Raw genomic sequence first — 23,887 nt, forward strand, 5'->3', positions numbered from 1 at the left:
TAGTATTAGTCCTGTTCGAACCACTCACCGGATCTGTCCCTACATGTTGGTCACAGGACAAATATCGGAAAGGTAAACAGCATATCATCATACAACTACTTGATTATCAGATGTTTGATGTTTGTCAAATAAATACTCTAATATTACATCATTATGAGTGTATTATGATTATGTATTTTTGTATGTATGTATAAATGTATAATACCATATGGGAAGTGTTATTATAGCTGAGCTGAATTACAGTGAATATTATTTCTAACAACCGTGGTTGTAAAAGTCAACAAAACATTGATTGAATAATGTAAATGTATATGATGTATCACCACATGGTTAGACACTGTGTGCAGGAGTATTTTCATTTCACAAGTAGCTGCATTTGCCCTTTGGGTCAAGGACAACATGCGTTGTCAGTAATCAGTTCGATTCTAAACTGAAGTCAAGCCAGCCTCCACTTCGAAAACGACAGTCAAGCAAGCCCTCGCGCTGTTTTGCGATGCGTGTTTTTTCTAGGCATTAGGGTAACATCGTGTCGCAGTACATTTCAAAATAAAAGTGTGCTCCTGCTGAACATAATGCAATTGATGTGGCAGAAACGATTGAATAAATAAATGAATACTTAAGACACCACAAGTTTCTAAAGAAAATATTACATTCTCACAGAAAGCTTACTACATTCAGCCAAGATTCGAACTCATGTAAAAAGAAAACGTCCTGTTTCCACTGACTTATTTCACTTCACAGTTTTTAAAGTTACAGCCCTTGAAAGTGTCTAATATTTTCACTATTCGCCAAGATTCAAATTGACGTAAAAAGGAAACTTCCTGTTTCCACTGACTTTACAGTGACAGCCGACCACCAAAGGGAGACCCTGACCACCAGAGAATAACAGTCAGCCAATATCAATGCAGTCTCATGTCCATTTTCTAAATGTATACACATATAAACACACAGACACTGCACATTATTTTCCAGATATATACACATGTATGTGTATAGACAAAATATTAAACATCTTTATAAATAAAAGTAGGCTATGTGTATATATTACAAAAAAATATGTAATTGTTCAGAATGTGCATATGTGTGTATCTTGGATCATTTCTTTATTCCCATTACTTCCTTGTCCATACAAGCTTTATTGGTGGGATGCGATGTATTACAGGCACACAGAGCAATTCCACTTTGACTTTCTCGCTTTCTTCAGGTCTCTGGTGTCCATAGCAAGGCACTGCTCATGGAACCACCTTTCACACATTTCACATTGGATCTACAAAGGACAAGGTTAAAATTTCAAAGATGATTGTCAGGGTACTCTCACAACATAAGACCTTTTTCAACAAATGAAGAAAACAACATAGTCCCAGTCTCTGTTTACTGTTACACACACACACACCTCTGCTCATACTAGATTTCCATTTCTACAATAAACAAGTCACAAGAACAAAGACTGTGACAGTGTCATTGGATTGGACAGATTACCAACATCATTAATTGTTCTAACTGGACAAACTGTGGAGGTGGACAGCCAAAAAAGAATCATTCTGATAATTCATTCATTTTAATAGAGGTCTCAAGTTTGAGGATCAGAAGCCAATACCTCTTTTATAGGCCTACTAGTAGTCGACTGTGTAGGCCTTATATGGTTTTTACCCCTTTCTGTCTTTCATCTTGGTCAGCGGGTTGTTCTGTTGTTCGTTTTTAAGCTTCTGTAGGCATAGCCTACAGGTTCCCTGCTCTTACTACCGTGTTACATTATAGGTCCACTGTTTTTTTAATTAAAGGTTATTTCATCTGTTTACCTCCAAGGATGTCAATATATGCGACAATAATATATTAACGTTACAAACATTGAATTACATTTTGACTGAGACACTTTCATAGGTTTAGAGAAAAGGTACAAGGTTGTTATTAGTCATTTTACAGCACTAGGCTGCATAACAAAACGAAATTTGTAGTTCATTCATGATACACCTGCCTATATTAAAATATGGTAATATATTAATTAAAATAAATCAATATATAGGCTACAATTAGGCTATTTATATAGGCTACATAAATAGCCTACATACACGTATACATCCATCTTGACTGCGTTTGAGCACCAAGAGTAATTGATGTAAAAACAAGTCCACCTCCTCTCATCTTGATGGAGTCTTGCACTGATAGCTTTAATTTGGCCCATGGGCTGCCTCTTGCCGTCCACTGCTGTATGTGAATCAAATGTGAGACCACATTTTGAACAAAAGCGCAGGTTGGCTTCACATCGGCCCCTGTGAAAGGGTACTAAACTAGAGTTGTTAAAAGTTGAAACAGGAAGTTTCTTTTTTACGTCAATTTGAATCTTGGCGAATAGCGAAAATATTACACACTTTCAAGGGCTGTAACTTTAAAAACCTACATCAGATTGCTCTGATATTGACAGAGGATCTCCCTGAGGTGGTCTGCTGTCATTGTGAAGTGAAATGAGTCAGTGGAAACGGGACGTTTTCTTTTTACGAGTTCAAATCTTGGCTGAATGTAGTAAACTTTCTGTGAGACTGTAATATTTTCTTTAGATACTGGTGTCTTAAGCATTTATTTATTTATTCAATCGCTTCTGCCACATCAATTGCATTATGTTCAGCTGAAGCTCACTTTTATTTTGAAATGTGCTGCGACACGATGTTACCCTAATGCCTAGAAAAAACACGCATCGCAAAACAGCGCGAGGGCTTGCTTGACTGTCGTTTTCGAAGTGGAGGCTGGCTTGACTTCAGTGATTCACACCTATTTAAAGTCTGCAATTCAATTTTCATTTATTTTATCCCTGAACTGTAACAGATTTATCCATTCAGACCTATAAATTGCTGCCCACATCTCTGATTTGTTCTGCTATGCAAGAATGATTAGTGAAGTAAAAAGGAAGTTCAGTCTGACTATCAGGCTAAGATACATAACAAAACATGATAAAATGAGTACTCTGCAGCCTGGATCTGTGGAAAGGACATCCTGCTTTTGCAAGAGGTCTTTTTTTCTACCAGTTGGTGGCAGCAGTGAGTCGGGGACATTTTTCTAAGATTATAATCATGCCTCAAGACATCTAAGTATCGAAACCTATTTTCAGGAGAAAATATCATAATTGGTGTACATGTCATATTATCTGACATGTACAACACCATCATCCCGGACATCCTCAGCACCAAACTCATCCAGCTCACTGTGCCAGCCTCCACCTGTCAGCAGATCACAGACTTCCTGACTGACAGGAGTCAGCAAGTGAGGCTGGGGAACATCACATCCAGCACCCGGACTATCAGCACTGGCGCCACCCAGGGGTATGTGCTCTCCCCACTGCTCTTCTCCCTCTACACCAACGACTGCACCTCAGGAGACCCATCTGTCAAACTCCTGAAGTTCGCTGACAACGCTCCAGAACAACCTGGAGCTTAACACGCTCAAAACTGTGGAGATGACCGTGGACTTCAGGAGGAACCCCCCCACTCTGCCCCCATCACCATACTCAACAGCCCTGTGTCTGCTGTGGAATCCTTCAGGTTTCTGGGATCCACTACATCCCAGGACCTGAAGTGGGAGCCCAACACTGACACCATTATCAAGAAGGCCCAGCAGAGGACATACTTCCTGCGTCAGCTCAGGAAGCTCAACCTGCCTAAGGACCTGCTGATCCAGTTCTACACAGCCATCATCCAGTCTGTTCTCTGCACCTCTATCACGGTCTGGTTTGGATCTGCCACCAAAAAGGACAGGGACAGACTACAACGGACACTACACTTAGGCCTTTAATTCCCAGGGTCTGTTAACCTCACTAAGCCATCAGATCCCTGAGTCTTTTATGTGACAGTATTTTTGTCCTCCTATGCCTTTTGCTGCTGGCATCTCTTCATCTGTTCAGCCCTTATTATGGTTGTTGATTGTGACCTTTTTGAATAACACCACCTTAGTTATTTTGAGCTAATGATGCCTAAGCTAAAGCTCAAAGCAAAAGGGTTTGGGTGGTTGTCAAATCAAGATATACTGCTAGAAGTTATTGTACTTGAGTGCAAGCTGGCTGAAGTATTTAAGGATGCTGGCATTAATAGATTACTAAAGGGGCCAATTGGGGACAGGCCCAGGGGCCCAACAGTCTGGGAGAACCAAGCCAGGGCCTCTGTGTGATTTCAGAATCAGAATCAGCTTCATTGCCAGGTTTACACATACATACATACATACATACCAATTTGCTTTGGTGACTAAACGTAAACCTATATAACTATAAAACATATTAAAATTGACAATATATACAAAATATAAAAGAATAATAAAAACTATGTTCTGTGTGGAATATGGCAATATGAATGTTATTAACTTTACACCTTCAAAGAGAGCACATTTGGCCTAGTACTACTTGCTATCACCATGCCATATGTGGGCTCTCCCTTTTTGAAGGCTGCCTGGGGCTGATTGGTGGGAGAAGGGGCCTTTTAGGTGTTAGGTCTCATAATCCATTCATGTTTGTTTGTTGATTTGCGAATCTTTTTGATGCAACATATTTAAGATTTTGCCTGGTGGGAAATGAGAAATTGTCAATATCTAAGTGTTTCAGCACTTCGATCCTAACTGACCTGTACACGTCTCCACTTTCAAGAGCTTTGTGAGACTGCCAAAAATAGCTACTATGCATTCATTGTCAACTGTCAATATACACAGGATTACACTGCAGGTTTGTGATACACGCTGCCAGACCCAAATAGATGTCTGTGTCCGGCATAAGTGAAATGTTCGGCAGGTATGTAGGCCAGAAGGTCCGTTCTGCTTCTGGTTGGGCTTGAGTGCATTTGAGAATCTGCTGATTAGCGGATAGCCAAATAGGTTTGCCTTAATGCTAATTAGCTTCTGGGGTTTTTCACTTAGCAGACTCATCCCGCAGGCGGGCACAAGTTCACAGGCACTCCAAATAGTTAGTAAATAAAATTACAGATTGAATCACAAACATTAACTTCAATTGCTCATAATGAACACAAAGACAATGTTGTTTTAAAATGGTCTTCTCATTTACTCTGACAGTGACATGTTAAACATATTCAAAGGTGCTTTATTGTATGCTTGCCAAGTGTCAGAACAATGCTGATGTGGTGGCAATTATAGCAAAACTAATTGCCTTAGACCTGGCATTTATTTTTAGATGCACGGTAATCAGCAAGAAAGGTCTGAACTACAGGGTTACTGTGGGACAGATGGATACTTATTAGATCAGCCTTAGGGGCTTTGTACGTTGCCCGGACACAATTAGCAAAGCAGGTCTCAAAAACTTTAACCAGCTTACAACCACAGAGACTGCAGGCCTGCTGATGCTATCAGCCTAGTGCTCTTCATCATCAAAATTTAGGTATATTTGTCGGTTTCAACACACCTGTTGTTCATGCTGCTATTTTTCTTTTGTTGGTCTGTGTCTGATTATCCCTGACAATTCTTCTCTTGTTTCTTTACCTTGTTAATATACAGTACAATTTGTCCTGATGTGTGATTATGATTGGGTTTAAAAGTTTACAATTAACAGTTACATTTTTAACTGTAACAGGTGAATCATGTGAACTCATTTGGTGAAGAATAACTTGTAAAAAACACATTAGAATACACCATCAACTCAGCGACACACACTGCTAATAAAATAAAACTATATACAAAAATGGCACTAGTACAGTACAGATTAGTCCTTGCTGCGCATAAGATTAGCCACCCTTATTTTATTTTTTATTTTATTATTATTATTATTATTTATTTAGGGCGGCACGGTGGTGCGGTGGTTAGCACTGTCGCCTCACAGCAAAAGGTCGTGGGTTCAAACCCGGTTCCCTGGCCTTTCTGTGTGGAGTTTGCATGTTCTCCCTGTGTCAGCGTGGGTTCTCTCTGGGTGCTCCGGCTTCCTCCCACCATCCAAAGACATGCAGTCTAGGTTGATTGATGACCCTAAATTGTCCTTAGGTGTGAGTGTGAGTGGTTGTTCGTCTATGTGTGGCCCTGCGATGGACTGGTGACCTGTCCAGGGTGTACTCCGCCTTGTGCCTGATGTCAGCTGTGACCCTGTACGCAGGATAAGCGGGTGACGATGGATGGATGGATAAAGATAAACTAACAAGAACCGTGCAGGAGAGGTAACAAACCCCAAAGGGCTTTTAACTTAAAACCTCCCCTCTAAGCAATGCCAATACTCATAGAAAGAAAGAGCAAAGAAAGAACAAAATAATATATAAAATAACAGTAGCAACAATAATAAATGAAACAAAAGGGAACCCAAAACACAGAACACATGCTTGAACTAGCTATGACATATGCCTAATAACTTTTCCATATTAAACTAAAATACTGATTTATGGACAGGTTTTGATATAGGCCTAGAGGAAAATACAAGTGATGGTCCTCATCTCATCAGAGTTAATTATAACAATGTTATGACATAAATTTGAAAAAATTTGTGTCGTTAGAGGAGTTATTCCACTTCACTGAACCTAAACACGGGGAACCAGTTAACAGCCTTGATAGCCTTGTCAGTCCAGCCTCGACACATTTTGCTCACGGGGAAGAGGAAGATAAAAAAAATTTAGTTGTTTTAGAAATTGTATTAGTTTGAGTGTGTATGTATTACAGAGATGTAACAGACAGAAGGCCTAGTTTATGAACCTCTTTGTATGGCTGAAACATAGAGACACGTCTGGCAATCCTAACACAGCTTTCTGTTTTCAAGAAGCAGGTAATAGACTTATTTTAAAGCCTGAATGATTTCCCCATTGGACTGTTATTTTTCAGCAAGGAACCGAACTATTTTCTTCTTCAAAACATTGGTCAGATAGCCTGTTATGCCTTGTAGAAACACCTTAATTTAAATGCTTAGTGAAGGCAGTTTTATTTGGGTCTAGTTGCGGTTGAATCACCTCAGGGTGCTGTTACCAGGTGGGAAGGGATTTGTCTGGTTTTGTAGGCTGTTCGGTAACTATTTACCATTATGTCTCTAATTGCACACACTGACATAACCAAGAGCATGAAGGCAATATAGAGGCAGGAAGCTTTATCTATGGTGACGGTAGAATGGGAGTTGAGTAAATGAAAAAGAAAGAGTGTATCAAAGAGAGAGCATTATGAAAAAGCACTGATCGTAATACTGTTTAATTTAAGTGTCAACCCTGCTTGTAAAAGATCCGGCCGACTTGGCAAAAGGTTGAGCGCACTGCATTTATCTTGGCGTTGTCTTGGTGCCAATGATCTCAGCTTTGCAGGCCAGTGAGAGTGGCTGCTGACTAACTAATCCTCTTTGCAATCCTCACTCCTGAGGCTTTGCTTCATGGCAATTGTTGACTTCATTTCAAAACAGTCCAGCTGGTGACCTACAATCCTGTCAGAAAGACTCCGCCACACATCTTGGCTGGACCTTGATCCCCATCTCTTCATCAGTTTTAGACTCTTCATCACAGTGGGGACTACTTAATTTTCCCTTTCATGGATTCTGCCTTAATTTTCACATCCACATACAAATCCCGTGCGATGGAAAAAGTGGATTATGACGGGCTGGCCAAATATATCCTACAACAAATTCTGGACATGGAGAGCGGATACACAATATGTAAAACAAAACAGGTCAGTTTTGGAACTGTACACAACTCTTGTTTGTCAGACCAATGCGTTTCAGGATGACCCAGATGAAGGCCAGAAGCCGAAAGACGTTGGTCTGACATTAAAGTGTACTGGTATACTACAAGTGTTGCTGGAGTTTTACCTCTTCGGGCTTTTTCTCTTCTTCACGCACCCTAAGCACAGTAAGTGAAGTTGTGCCAGAAATCCTTACTCTGCTTCTACATAACTCTTGTTTTCCGAGAATAGGTGTAGACTATACTGTACTGGGAGCCTAAATTCAAATAGCTAATGTATTAAAATATAATAAATATCTCTTTATTTTCAAATTATTACAGCTGAAAATATTCACACTATTTTCCGCTGCCATGATGTTAAAAAGGCAGCTTTTCTAATAATAAGTGCTTTATCATATCCAGTATGTGAAGTGAGGATGCACAGTGAGAATGAGACTGGTGGCAGTGGACTGTGAGTGGGTGGGACAGCAGCATTTAGAGCCAGATGGACCTGGAGGAGTTTAACTCTGGGCATTAAACAGCTCAGGTCTAAATCTGGCCACCAGATTATTTGTTTTCCTTCTGGCACACACTGTGTCAACACGTGAAGCCTTCCAGGTGGCTCTTTTCACCATGCAGAATGTGTGCACCATAACGTTAACCACCATAAGTTCTGTCCGCATACAACATCATATTAAAAAGGGTTTGAATATTAAAGATCCTTTATATGATTTGATATATATATATATATATATATATATATATATATATATATATCCTTTTATATGATTTGAAATATATATATATATATGAAATATATATTTTATCTGGTCGGACAATGTGCTGTGTGGCCTAAGTAGTAGATCATATCAGGAGCCACAAAGGCTATAAAATCAATTGCTGTTTATTCAAGCTCACAAAATGGCAAAGGCTCTCCTGGTTAAGCATATAATAGAGTAGATAGGAACAGTATGGAAGTTGTAGAGATGATGCAGTGGTAAATAAGAAGGTGGATAAGCGGTTATCTTAAATCAGCAATAATCAAAAAGGAAACAAACAGCAATATGTTAAAAGCTTGTATATCTTATATTCCAATGAAATTACAATTCTGCAATGTACTGTAACATACTGTAATGTATTAAAGTTCAAGGGTTAAAGTTCAAAAAAGGTAATAATAAATAATAAAATGCAAAGTGAACTGAATTTAACTAGGCCTACTTTACACTGAGGATGATACAGAGCCCCTAATTGGACATGGGGAAAAAAATAAAGTAACTCGTGAGCACCAGATACTTTCTGGTATGACAAGATTTTTTTTGCCCATGTCCCCTTAGGGGCTCTGTAGGATGACACCAGAAATTATGATATTTAGCTCAGTTTGTTGCATGTTCATGTGGCTTTGCTCTTTTTTTGTTTGTTTTGTTTTTAAAAATGAAGATCTGTTACAAAACTTGTTAAATAAATCCAAACACGCTTTAAGGGACACTGCGGCAATTTGTTATTGGACTTCCATAAAGTTGGGGGACTAACCAGAGACATAGTAAATAAGGAATTAACAAAATCGAGGCATCAGAGCTCGGGATATTCTGCCTTTTAGTCCCTAGCTCGAAGCCCTAGAAATCCTGGATCCTACATTTCCCATAATGCAACTTGACCCCCAACTTCTCCACCTAGTATACACCCACATCCTTAAACTCCACACCTCCAGTCTGTGTAAAGTTGTTTTCACAGGCACAGGAGTCTTACCACCCATGGATAGTTTACTGAACTTTATGTATAAAATTGGTGGAGTGCCCCTTTAAGAATTAATGCTCATTATGTTGATAGTGTGAGAAAAGCATGTTGTGGCCTGAAGCAAGTCTGACTCATCACTAACTGCATAAACAATACCTCTCTTCTCCAGCTTGCTGCCTTCTCCTGATCTCAGACCAACAGATGAGGTCAGCTAAGGTCATCGCCATGGTGACCTTTGCTGAGACGACACAGGCCTCCCTTATGGAGCTGCGTGAGCCGACCAGCCTGACCGCGACCCTGTCCCCTGGGCTGCGGCGGAAAAAGATACTGTGGCAGAATGCTGTAAAACACATCATTATCCAGCAGGAGCTCAACGCCCAGGTGACTGATTATCCCACAGTCATCAGTAGATTTGTTGCATGCTGATGCAAGGGCTGTTTGTACCTACTCTTTTTAGGAATGGGTATCAATACCTTTATGGTATCGACTGAAACAGCCCAGTATCGAGTGGAATCGAACTCCAATTGAACCAGTACTTCATTCATAATTTTTGTAGTCAGATCGCAGCAAATAATGGTTGTTTGTATGGTTTTGCTTGCAGCCAAACACGCAAGCAACACACCAAAAGAAAGAGAAGAGCATGCATTTTATCCTTATGTGCCTGCACCACAGACTGTATTAAAAAAAAGGCCTGCACGCGCCGAGTCCATCTGTGATTTTAATAGCCGCTCACCTTCGGCTGCGGTCTCAGGCATGTTTTCGTTGCCGTTTTAAGTTTATCGGCAGAAGCTTGGCTTTCCGTTGGTTTCATCTTCTGGTATCATTTAACACTTCTCTGTACAGTTTTACTTGCTATTCACATCATTTGTCACTGATCAATCACTGTGTTCCATCACATCAATTAAACGCTTTTGTGGCGCAGCAGCGATCAGCTGATTTTACCCACGGAGCGTCCGGCTGCAGCTGCGGCTACTTCAGGTGTAGTTGGTCTGCTCGGCTGGACGTGCAGCCTCTCTTTTCCTCTGTCTGCTTCTTTAAAGTCTTCAGTGTAGTTAAGTGACTGGTCTAAACAGACTCATTTCTCGTTTTATAATTGTTACTGTCATTTTTGGAGGAGGAGGTTTGCCCAATACTTTATGTAACAGTTATTTGAAACAAGAAAAAATAAAATAGATAACCTTGCTTGTCCATAACAATAAAAATAATAGGCTACCAATCACTTACTATGGCTTCAACAGGTGGGATTTTATCCAAGGTATCTAATGAAGACTCTATTGGTATCTGTATCACTTTAAACGGTACGGTAGTAATCTTTACTCATTACTATTGACGGCAACGTTGCCCTGCACGATTGCTCTAAAAGTTGCTCTGTGTATCATCAGCTTAAGGGTACTGGTTTTGGTTCTGGTATCATAAAATACAATGGAGGTAGGCCTATAGAATTTCATTTGTGGTGCTTAAAATTTTGACAAAATATTTTTGACACAAAAATGTATATGCAAAAAAATAATACTTTGAGAACCACAAATTAAATTCTATTCACTTCAGTTGTATTGGCGTGGTTGCCAAAAATTAATTTGTTTTCCACCATAAAGCCATTTCTAGACCATTAGGTGTGAACTTCAAAGAAAGGTGTGCGATGTCGCAGTGAATACGCCTGATTTCTGTTGTGTTTGACAGGTGGGTGTGGAGCCAGCAAGAAAAATCTTTGTGACAGACACCTACATGGAGGAGATCAACAAACAAATCCGCGACAAGGCCTCACGCGGGGTCACGAAACGCCGTCCTCCACATTCAGAGTGCACCCTTCCCAGTCCTGCGGTTCCACCAGCACATCCAACGGTATGAGGGGCTCTTGAATGACTACGCCAGCGATGCCGACTTCTTCGTGCACTGGGGCCACACAGTTCGTGGAGTCTACATACCTTCCCTGAGGCACACCTTCAAGTCTGGTGATCTGGAGAAACTCTACCAGGAACACTACTCCCACCAAAGACGCAACTCCCTGGTCGTCACCAATGTAATCGATGCCGTTGCCAAGCTACACGCATTGGTTCTGTACCTGGCACAGGCCCCTGAGGCGGCCACAGACACTCTGCGTGGGTGTCTGACAGGTGTTTTCATGATGTTAGCCATAGCACTGTGCATCATGGTGTTAACCTGCAAAAACTCCATGTCCCCACGGTGGCTTCACTACGCTGGCCTAGCAAGCTGGCTGTCGCAGACCACACAGGTGCTGGGGGGACTGGTGTACGGACTGGAAAAAGACCCATCATGGTATGTTTTGTTCACATTGTTCGCCACATACACGCTGCTGCCCTTACCTCTGCTGTGGGCCATGTGCACAGGTTCCCTTACCTCAGTACTGCACCTTCTGATGGAGATAGTGTGCCACTACAATGATGTCGTACATTTGAGAAAGGTGAGAAAATCAACTGACTAAACAGTTTTTTGAGAAATATTAAAATGTCTGACTTTTTAAAAAAATTTATCAGTACCAAACCAAAATGTCCATTTAATAATAATTTTCTTGTGATCTCGAGATAATGAACCATAGCTGAATACAGGGGTCAGCAGGGGCGTTTCTTTATGATAATGTTCGTGTCAATTAGTGTTTACATCAGTTAGTAGAGCGCAGCACTTGCATCCCAAGTATTGCAGGTTTGACTCCTGCTCTTTGCAAAGTTTTTTTATTCTTCTTTTGTGTGTTTTTTAATCATTCCCTTCAACAAAGCTGTTATCAAGAGATTCAGGGGAATCCAATCACACATTTCCCCACGGCTATTTCAAAGGTTCTGAAATAGCCTCAGGAAATGTGTAGTTAAATGGATTCCCCAGAATGAGAAGCAGATGAATTTCCTCTGCCGAATGATGGGGAAATGAAAAGTCCATAGGTTGATGAATGTGGACCAATCACGGGGATGCCTACACTCCAGCAGGTGATTAGTTGTGAGCATGTGAATCAGTCATTTTCATAGCAACTTTGTCGAAGAGGAATGTGAAATAGATTTTGTTTTTAAATCGGCTCTCTATGAGGAGTGAACTCGCAATCTTAAGATTACAAGTCATGTACTTTTCTCACTGAGCTAATCAATGACATAAAAGCTACTTTGAAATTACCATTATGAAACGTTCTTGCCAACCCCTGTGTTCAACTACTGTTTTGTTATCTCGAGCTCACGAGAAAATTATCCCGTTATCACGAGAAAATGATCTCGTTATCATGAGAAAACAACAGTCTTTATCTCGAGATCACAAGATAAATATCCCATTATCATGGGAAAACGGAGTAAAATAAAGATAAGAATCGATGGCCGCTTAGGGCTTCCGTACTTAACACCCAGGGGTGGACAGTAAGTACATTTACTCAAGTACTGCACTTAAGTGCAAATTAGAGGTATTTGTACATTACAAGTATTTTCTTTTAATGGCACTTTCTACTTCTACCCCACTACATCTCAGAGGGAAGTATTGTACTTTTTACTTCACAACATTTTTCTGACAGCTTTAGTTAATAGTTATTTACAAAGTAAGATTATGACACACAAAACATAGCTCAGCTGTTTATACAGTTTGTAGGCCTACATTAGTTAATTGATAGTTATTTTGATCATTATGTATTTTTTGTGTAAAAACTTACATGAGTACTTTTACTTTTGGCCATAATTTTTTTACTTATTTTTTACTTTTACTTAAGTAACATTTTCAATGCAGTAATTTTACTTCTAACAGAGGAATTTTACAGTGAGGTATTCGTACTTCATCAACCACTGTCTATGCCTACATTGTATATCCATTATTGGCAACAACTTTATTTGTATTTTACCAATTATTACTCCCATCTACACCCCACTTACATTGGTTTTTCATGGTTAATATTAATTGTATAAATGCAAACTCTCTCTTGGATCCAGGTGTTTGCCAAAGGCCTGCTGTACCTTGGTATGAACACAGCTGGATTGTTCATCCACTACCTGACAGACCACGCCCAGAGACAGGTTTTCCTGGAGACACGACGTTGCATCGAGGGTCGCCTCAAACTAGAGCAAGAGAACCAGAGACAGGTACAGTGACTGCTGTCATCGTGCTTTAGGTCAGACAGGGACATATTGGATTACGACCACTGTTATCACTTTTCTCTGAACCTTGGTACAATCTTTTCTAATATTTATCAGTTAAAGGACATAAAAAGGCTCTGGCTTGTGTGTAAAAAAGCATTAAGCTGGTTACACCACACAATGTCAAATGGAGTTTATGATTTTGCCACACAGGAGCGTCTGGTGCTGTCAATCCTGCCTCGCTTTGTTGCCTTGGAGATGATCGCTGACATGAGCTCTTTAGAAGATGAACTCAATCCTCAGGAGTTTCATAAGATCTATATCCACCAGTACAAAGATGTCAGGTACACACACATGCACACACACATAATGTTGGTATGTTAGTTTTTAAGAGGCTAATATATGAAGATTTTAGGAAGTAAGTTTCTCATGAATGGCTCTTATTTCAATGTTGTAAATGATTTAATATCAAATTACAAACAGTTCACATTCATGTCTTCCATGTGTTTACTGGAACTAAACATTTCATCAGGTTAAATTTATATGCTGTTAGCATACCCCTTCTTTTACAACTCTCTCTCTCCTCTTTGCAGCATCCTTTTTGCAGACATCAAGGGCTTCACTCTGTTGTCCATGAACCTGGCAGCCCAGGATCTGGTTCGAATCCTCAACGAGCTCTTTGGACGCTTTGACCGACTGGCAGACGTGAGAATTACAGCTCTTTTTCTTTTATGATAACATATATTTGACTATTCTATCAACAATTTATTTTCTCTTTTCCATGGTGTCTTGTCTCTTCCTCATTACAGGAGCACCACTGCCTGCGGATAAAGATACTGGGAGACTGTTATTACTGTGTGTCGGGGGTCCCTGAGCCACAGCGCGCCCATGCCCGTCATTGTGTTGAGATGGGCCTGGCTATGATCAACACTATACGGTCAGTCATAGCTCGCTGGAGTTCATGAGGGGTTATCATTCCCCTCAAGAATAATGATTAATTTAATTTCATTACTTTTGCATTTCAAGAGAGGGCATCAAGAATGATAAAAAAAATTTCAAACATATACAACTCTGTGTCTGGGCCAAATCATATTCAGAAAAAGTCTGTAGCCAATAAAACTTAGCTCAGCTGTAAGAAAAAACTAGTAGAAAGTTTTCTTTGTCATGTACGTTATGTGCAGAAAGAAATACACTGTTGGGCTCCTGAATTCTGACTAGAAATGTGAAAGCTCAATGGAAAATATGATTGATAATAATAGCTGTCAACACTAATATGGTTACTTTGCTACCCACTGGCACCAGGTGCATACGGAAGCAACTTAACTTTGACATGGACATGAGGATCGGGATCCACTCTGGCTCTGTCCTGTGCGGGGTGCTAGGCCTGCAAAAATGGCAGTTTGACGTCTGGTCCTGGGATGTGGGCATTGCCAACATGCTGGAGGCTGGGGGCGTACCAGGGTGAGTGACTGACACTAGCTAATGTGTTACATGAAAGAGTAGCCCTTTGATGTAACAGATGTGATCTCTGCCTGGGTTATGTCATCCATATCCCACTGTTATTCCTCTATCGCTACTGTTCTGTTTTGTTGCAATGTCAAACTTCAAAAATGGTCTAAAATGAAATTAAATTGCCTCACAAAGTTGCAGACCCTCAATTAGACAAACATTTGCTTTTTCATTTAATACAATGTTAGAGATTTTGAAAATTGTTGAACATGTACATATCCAAATATTCATCTTCTGCATTAGATGACACTTGACAGACTGCAGGCTTGTCTAGTCTTGGGCTTCCTTGTATATAAAAAGCTAGCAAATAAGTACTTTCTTATCATTATGTTGGGAGAGCATTTCTTTGTACATCACCAATAATTTTCTCTCTCATCCAGACGCATCCACATCTCAAGGGCGACTCTGGACAGTCTGGAAGGGACCTATAAGATAGAAGATGGTCATGGCCGTGACAGGAACGAGTTTCTGCTCAAACACAACATCGACACTTTCCTCATCTGCCCTCAGGAGGAAAGGAACAAAGTTGACCATAGTCAGCCCCCCAAAGTCCAGAAAACCAATCGAACCTGGAACCCAGAGATGCCCTTTGGGATCGCCATTGACACAAACAGTGTAGGTGGAGAGATACCAAAAAAGAGGGAAGGTGTTATCTTTAAAAGTATTCTATTGTTGGCCCCAAGTAGTAAACAATTTCAGTACTAATACTAATGGCACAAGGCAAATCTGAGGTTCTTAAACCCTAAAAGACAAAGTTCAGCTGCACTGAACTAATTCCTCTCACACTATCATATTCTTTTCTTGCAGATCCTGGCCTCCTTTACGAACGGCTCGCTTCCCAACATATGGCAGTCCACCTCCAAAGAGATTAACAAACGCATCAAACATGCCATTGAGGTCCGAAGCAGTGAGCGTATGCACAGGGAGCACATCACTCCACTGACCCTGGTGTTCAAAGACACACACATCGAGGACAAGGTAGAAGTAAATGCTAGATGGAATAAATGCTGGTTCAGACTGGGTTTGATAGGAGGACTTGAGTAAATACAAGTTAACAATGATGACTGTGATCTTCCTTTGATCTCTTTTGGTTGGCCCAGTTCTCACAGATGAGGGATGAAATGTTCAACTCCAACCTGGTCTGCTCTTTCATCATGCTCTTCTTTCTCATGTCTGCCCTGACTGTCATTTCTGCGCCCAGGTAGGAAGACACCCGCATTGCCAAGTCGAAGCTCACAGCACTAGTTAATTACATCTTTGTGAGTTTATCAGATTTAAATTGTTTCTTTATGCTCTTTTATTTTAAGTTTGAAATTGATATGTTCAAGGTTAGTGATTTTCTTTACCTTAATATTACCTAGTCTGTCATTGACATGTTCCCTGTATATCAACAACAACAAGGTAAAATGAGCTTAGAGAACATGATTTGTCATATTCTCTGTAGTTTAATAGTAGTTTTAAGATATAATACATTTATTAAAAAGTCTTTTAAAAAGTTTGCATTTAAAGATACTGAACAATATTGTTACCGCCTACCACAGAAAATACCGTTTAAAGAAAATAGTTTTCTTTAACTCAAACTAATGAAATATATGAACTAACTAGTGGGGTGTGTTAAGTAAGAGAAACATCAGGCATGTCAGAAGTGTATTGATGAGGGAAAATATAGTGTAATGCATGTTGGCTGGTGCAGTAAACTAAACGAGGGAAGTAGGCTGGTGTTGATGCAGTAGGCCCTCAGAGAGAGCAGTCCTTTTATGCCATCTAGGAAGCCCAACCAATATGGGCAGGTATGTGCCGGCGACCCTCCTAGCTCCTCCTACCAGCATCTGCAAAACAGGCACTAGAGCAAGACAAACAGCAGGCAGAGTGGGAGGGTTCATCACAATATCAAAGGTAGCTTTTTTTTAGATTTTAAAGCCACTATGTGTAGGATTAATTTTTTTGTTACTTTGATGCTATCTGGATGTAGTATCAATAATGACATGTTATTTGGAGTTCATCCCACATCCCCTTAACATCACACTTTTATCAGAGCATATTTCACACACTTCCTCTTGTTTTTTCATTCCAACATGTATTAAAGAGGTGGTATTATGCTTTTTGGCTTTTTCCCTCTCCTTTTTTGAGTTATACTCTTTTTTGTGCATGTAACAGGTTTGCAAAGTGAAAAAGCCCAAAGTGTTCCCATTTGTTTTATTTTTATATTTCCCTGTTGCTTTTATGTTTTATGTAAAGCACTTTGAATTACCTCGTTGTTGAAATGTGCTATACAAATAAACTTGCCTTGCCTTGCCATCTCCCACAGAAAACTCTGCTCTGAACTGCTTGAAAACAGCTCGTTTGTAGTCCAGCCCTTCGCTTCCTTTACTTGTGACGTCACAATGAAAACGCGTCATCAAGCTTGCCAAGTGGCTAGCGGGGTCAGGCACGCCCTCAAACCAAGCTAGTCTGAGCGGAGGCCCTTTGGCTGGACTCTCCCTTGTTTAGTTTTCCATTGTAGAAATGTTGTACCTGTACCTGCTTCCAGGTACTTTTCTTCCTATCACCTCACCTTTGTCCAGGTTCCAAGCGAGCTGAGGGATACTAAAATGTAACGTGAAAACACAGCAGACTGCTGATTGGTCAGAGAGAATATTCACTATTCACTGCATCATCATTGCCTGCACCAGACAGAGGCCAGCAACAGAGAGTTGTTTTATATTTTACAGTTTTCGTATGGAATTTCATCACTAAATCCACTTCTGAGAAGTTTTGAGGTGAGAAATCAGCTGTGTAGATTTCGAATATTGACAATACGAGAAGTGATGGCGGAACAAAAATGTGCTTGAATATTTTCGGAGTTGAGGAGCTCCGCAAGTGGCTTTGGGGGAAGCCTGTGCCAACCCGCAGGAGGAGCGCGTGAGGCCGGCCAGCCGCCCGCTCACGGAGCCCTCTGCTCCCGCCGTCACACGGACCACTGCAGCAACAACGGCTGGAAGGTTTTCATACCGCTTATCTGTCTTTACATTCTGAGGAATGTTGAAACGTTTTAACTTAAAAAAGAGAAAGTTGTGTGGATCGCTGGTGTGTGTGTCGCATTGAACATTACGTTGCGGCAGTTGTGTGTGGCGTCCTATGGTGGCATCGCTATGACAACAAGCTACGTACTATCTTTCGGTACTATTGGTATTATCTGCAGCAATGGAAAACGGAGCAGGGCCAAGTCGAGTCTATCGATTTGCGCTATGGTAGCATTTTTTGGCAAGGCAGCATAGATCGTCAGAACACCGGCAACAGTTCAACGTTTAGTCCTGATGGTAAGATGTGGAACAATGATGTTGTGTGGTTGTGGACTTGTGAGTAACTTATACCATCTGCTAGGTTACGGTCGCAGTCTGAAGCAGCTTTGATTTGGATCACACTACCTTGTTTCTTACGACCCGCCCTTCTCTGCTTCTGATTGGCTAGTAGTCCTTACCTGGGAACTGCACATGTGCAACTCCCAACAAAGATTTTATACAAGTAAGATGCATCACTCTGTAGCTCAAGAGCGGCGCGTACAACACATAGGGTGAAAAGAGGAGCTGCAGCAATGTGCAGTATGAGAAAAATATGGTGTTTTTTGAATGTAAACCTGTTCTGGTACAACCCCTAATTAAGATTTTGAACCTGAAAATAAGCATAATAACACCTCTTTAACATCTTCCCTACTCACTTCCTTCCTCTTCCTCTTAACCTTCTCCCTTGTTCTTCCTCGGCAGGCTGTTCCCAGCCATCCTCCAGTTTTCAGTCTTTCTGCTCGCCTACGTGGTGCTGCTGCTATTGGCCTTGGCTGAAGAGTTCAAGTGGACTCCTGCGGCGCTGCAGCAACTGTGCTGCTGGATCCACGAAAACAACAGTGCCCGCAACGTCTTCACCATCGCAGCCATCGTCATCAACTTTGGCTTGGTCTCTACTGACATGGTGAAAGTCTACACTAAACAGTATATGCATGAAAGAGAGCAAACTCCCTGCTAACTTATAAAGTGGCCTTCAGATGACAAGCAAACTACACTCTCAGGCACTGATTGGCACTTGAATCCAAAATAACCAAATATACAAAAAACAGCTCACATCTTTAATATGTCTAAACATGAAATGTGAATTTGTTATATTGTGATTCTCTGTCTTCCTGGCTTTTGTTAGTTATCAAAGGTTTTATGTATATTTTGTGTCCAGGTATGGTGCATTCTCACAGACACAGACACCGCAGAGGCAGATGTAAGGGACAGAACAAACACAGCCTCACGTCCACTCACTGTCTGCACTTACCCCGAGGTACGGACAACAGCAGTTTTATCTGTCATCACAAACAATTAGACTGGTATAAAATAACAGAATAAAAATCACATTTTCTTGTTTAAAAGTTATCTCACCCAATTATTGTTTTTTACTTCAAGAAAGTGATCAAAAAACATTCTTCTTTAGCATCTCAAACCTCTTCTTCACTCCCTCCGCCCCGTCAGATCTTTGCGTTGAGTGGAGTGATTGCCATGGTGACTTGTGCCGTTTTCCTGCGTCTGAACTCTCTGCTGAAGCTGGCGGTGTTGCTGCTGGCGGTGGCTGTCTACTCCTACCTCATCCACCTGGCCTTCCTCACACTCGCACGCCACGATATGCTGCACAGGTTTTTTTTTTGTGTGTTTCCTATTGTACTGAACATGTCTTTAGTCACATCACTTTAATTTACCATAATTTACACCTCACTATTCCACCTCTCATCATGAACTTCTGCACAGGTCTCACTATGTCAGGAGAAAAGGAGTGTCCATCCTTCTCATGGCCATGTTTATTGTTGCTGTCTTTTACAATGGACGGCAGGTACTGTTAAACTCACTGACATTTTTTTTTATGTACAGTACGTTTAGTTTAGTTTGCTTATAGTTTTTTTAATTTGATGTTGGTTTTCTCATTTTTCTAATCTGCATTATTGTGAGCAAATCTGTTGACTGAGTGGATGGGCTAAACGAGTGTGTCGCACACAGGGAGGTGACCTCTGATAGTTTTATCTATCATTTACTTTCTAGTGGGAGGCCACTGCCAGACTGGACTTCCTGTGGCGTCTGCAGGCCCAACAGGAAGTGGAGGACATGAGGGAACTGCGGGAACACAACAAGTGTCTGTTGCACAACATCCTGCCTTTGCATGTGGCGCGACATTTTCTGGACCGGAGCAAGAATGATGAGGTGCGGAAAACATGACCTCAACTGGACTGTATCAGCCTCTCCCTGCAATGCCGGTTTCTCAAATGATTTTTCCTTCATTGCTTTTATCAGGGGAGCACATAAATATGGGGAGAATAATCCAGGTGTATTTGAGGATTATATATTTTAAATTCTGATTGGACAGTTATAAATATAAGAATATAGTTGGTGTTGCTGTGGTTTAAACAGTGTTTTTGAGTTTCTTGAATATTGAAATAAATTACTTAATTGTATATTATACAGACAATTTAGGTGAAATGTTTGGCAATAAACATTATATGGGAGGGGAATTCACCAATCTAATTTTCATTAGTTTGGCTGGACTTTTTAAGCGTTCTTTCCTAAATGCCTTCACACATTTGTACAGTTTATTGTAATTTATCCATGCGGCTTTACATTGGGAATAACAGCTGACCTCTTAACTTGATGGCTAAACGTCATACTGAATAAATCAGTCTATACACCAGTCAAACAAAGAGGTTTTTAAGAACACCCTGTTAGGATGAAAAGTGCATGACACCATTTTCATTTCAGGAGCTTTACTCCCAGTCCTATGATGAAGTCGGTGTCATGTTTGCCTCCATCGCCGGCTTCAGTGAGTACTTTGAGCAGAAAGAGATCAAACATGAGGGAGTGGACTGCCTCCGACTTCTGAATGAGATCATTGCTGGCTTCGATGAGGTAAGTATGGGACTGGAAACTAAAGTATGCCCTCTTCAGTAGATTCTGATTATTTTTTGACACTTCACTATGTAAATAAAGTGATATACAGTATGTATACATATAAGTATGGTACTGCTTTTGAAGGGTAACGTGCAAAGTTGTTTAGTGTGGATATATAGTAAGTTTATGGTAATCTTATATAATCTTTCAAATATATGTTTTTAGTACATTAATCTGTTGTATATTTAAGTGGTATTTGGGTTTTACCTGCCATCTTAGCTGGTATGAAATAAATAAGGTAGGGACAGTGGAGTTTAATCCTGGACGTGCCATTGAAAAATGTGATTGCTACAACATGTGAGATGGTACTGTAATTTTACCTCTTTATCTGTTAATGGTTCTTTTAAAAAGTTGTTGGAGGAGTCGTACTTCTGCTATGTGGAGAAGATAAAGACCATTGGGAGCTGCTACATGGCTGCCTCCGGCTTAGCTCCAGACAAACAGGTGGGAGAGCCTCTTGCACACATTCTGCTATTTTGTGTTTTGTCTACATTTGCCCCCCCCCCCATATGTAACAATCCATATCTCTCTCTCTCTCTCTCTCTCTCTCTCTCTCTCTCTCTCTCTCTCTCTCTCTCTCTCTCTCTCTCTCAGGCATCTATGGATGAATGGAATCACCTGAGTGAGCTTGTTTTGTTTGCGTTGGCAATGCAAGAGACCTTGAAAGAGATTAACAGGCTCTCTGCCAAAAACTTTCAGCTGCGTGTCGGTAAGTGGCTGACCTCTTACACATAGACGCTCACACAGTGGATGGTTGAAGGAGAGAAAAAAACGTATTACTAATTCATTATATGTCTTAAGTGAGCTAATTGTCTGTGTCGCACTGAAACAGGTATCGCCCATGGACCGGTGGTAGCAGGGGTGATCGGTGCCACCAAGCCACAGTATGACATCTGGGGGTCAACAGTGAACCTGGCCAGCCGCATGGACAGCACAGGGGTAAGCGGACGCATCCAGGTGCCCGAGGCCACGCGCAGGGTCCTGTCAGAATGGGGTTTCATCTTGGAGCTACGTGGAGAAATCTTTGTCAAGGGGGTGAGTGGCAGAAGGATAGAGATGTCCTGTTGCCGTTATACTGTCATTTACCCTTAAACATAAGTATAGTGCGATGGAGAACCTTTTGGGTGACCACCTTCCAAAATACTGTGGATAGCACAAAGTTCAGTCAGATTTGGTCAGGTTCAGTGAAGTTCTTAAATGACGGTAAGGCATGTGCAGAGACATTAGAGACAAAGCTTTAGTGAAACTGTTGTCAATGAAAATGGCCAGACTCTCGGGCAGAGGTTCAGAAAACGCATGTCTTCATATATGCTCCTTTTACATGCAAAGTGTTTATTGGAAATGTTGTGATTGCTCAGAGTTCACATGTAGAAATAAGCTCAAAAGTACATGCCATGAAAAAAGACTGTCACCTAAACACAATAACAGTATAGCTGTGCTTAACATCAAGAGAAAAGGACTAATCAGTCAGAGTAGCTATAGGGGATTAGGAGTGGACCACTTTGAAAGGTCCAGACACAAGAGAAAGCAATTACTAAACAGGACGAGTGTAAAAAAAACCCTACTAGGGTTACTAGGACAACTAAATCAAGGGGGACATCTACTGGTGAAAAGAAACAACAGACAGAGAGTTGCATTTCTCTTCAGGAAGGAGTCATTGATGCATGAAATATGTAAAATCTTGAGGGTCACTAAGAAAGAATTTCAACACTTTGAGACCTCTGCTGTCATTGTAGGTGAGCGAGCGTCAGGGGAAAGTCCGCACCTATTTCATCAGCACCATGCGCTGTAAGAGGGCCAACGTTGGAACAGATGGCCACTCGGGGGGGCAGACAGGAGGACGCCTGACGCTAGCAGGAGTGGTGTTCAGTCTCGTCCAGGCCAGACACAAGGAAAAGATGAGAGAGGCCAGCATGGGATTCGGTTTGGATCCCTGCACCTTGTAGTGCTGAGGGGACCTATTAAGGTCAGATGACTGCAGGTAGAGGAAGTAGAGTTGCCACCTTCAATACAGAAAAATAAGGGACGCCTGCCACAGCGGGGTCCACACCCCTCAGGGGCCCGGCAACCACAGGCCCGATGGTGTGCCAGTGGTGGTATATCATAATTTAAAACATGTTTTCAGGAAAGTATCAAGATTGATACCAATGGATATTATAATAAGTTATCTGCTATTGAAATCAGTGTGAACAGATGCACTCAGTGCAACAGACTAGTGGTCACATTGTCATAGCTGAATACACAGCTATGAAAATAATAAATACAGGCCAACAATTTGTTGAGACCACAAAAAAAAATGGCGTTAAGAAGAACTGTATTTTCTTAACTTAATAAATCAACACATCCATAACTAATAACTAATAACTGTAGGTTAGGTAATAGACTAAAACAAATGCTTTCATACGATTCAATTGAAAAGACTTTTGCAAAGTATTTTCCTTAAACATCATGAACATCAGTGGATTAGAAGTAGTAGCCTTGTGTGCAGTATTGTAGCATGTCAGGCCTACTTCCTTTTATAAATGTTTTCTTGTCAGAAGTACACTACTCGTGCAGCACTTACAGTAAAACTATGAACAGGACTGCTCAAAGTTGAGAGTGATCAAGAGCTCCACAGAGCACCTGTTCTTGCTGTCACTTTATTGGTCATTCTGGAAAATATCGTTTCCACATAACCAGTGGATGCTGCGATGCTTATCATGTGGCTGTTGATGGACAGGATGAGAAATTGCAAATGAACTTGAGTAAATGTAAAGGGTGGTGTGAACACAGATTTTAGCTAAAATATTTGTCATTGTTTGAAGTAATACCATCCATTTCTAAATTTAATTTAACACTATTTGGTCAGTAAATATGTATATTTATGTATTTTTACATTTTACATATTTATTGATAATTCTATAGTGTTGAAGGATGCAATTCTATAGATTGGTTAAGGATAACACATAGGCTAGTTGTTTATATTCTTCATATAGGCACTATATTTTGATAATTAAATGTGTATTAAATAGCCTATATCTCTCTTCTATCTCTTATTAAA

General features: G+C 40.7%; 1 protein-coding gene across 1 annotated transcript; it reads left to right on the forward strand.

The window, feature by feature from the left end:
- The first annotated feature begins 9,496 nt into the window (after positions 1-9,496).
- On the forward strand, positions 9,497-23,317 carry si:dkey-206f10.1 (adenylate cyclase type 8). The gene is given in 22 exon segments (XM_038726151.1): positions 9,497-9,713; positions 11,013-11,115; positions 11,118-11,180; positions 11,183-11,754; positions 13,247-13,396; positions 13,604-13,734; positions 13,984-14,095; positions 14,200-14,327; positions 14,693-14,851; positions 15,280-15,514; positions 15,707-15,877; positions 16,000-16,100; positions 18,643-18,844; positions 19,100-19,198; positions 19,387-19,547; positions 19,660-19,741; positions 19,948-20,106; positions 20,659-20,805; positions 21,199-21,291; positions 21,442-21,556; positions 21,680-21,882; positions 22,584-23,317. Coding segments are annotated over 22 exon segments (3,576 nt in total). The 5' UTR covers positions 9,497-9,533; the 3' UTR covers positions 22,794-23,317.
- Positions 23,318-23,887: the final 570 nt, after the last annotated feature.

This window comes from Micropterus salmoides, unplaced genomic scaffold (genome assembly GCF_014851395.1).
Source record: "Micropterus salmoides isolate LMB-PRFRI ecotype aquatic unplaced genomic scaffold, ASM1485139v1 Ms_hic_scaffold_18, whole genome shotgun sequence".
NCBI lineage: Eukaryota > Metazoa > Chordata > Actinopteri > Centrarchiformes > Centrarchidae > Micropterus > Micropterus salmoides.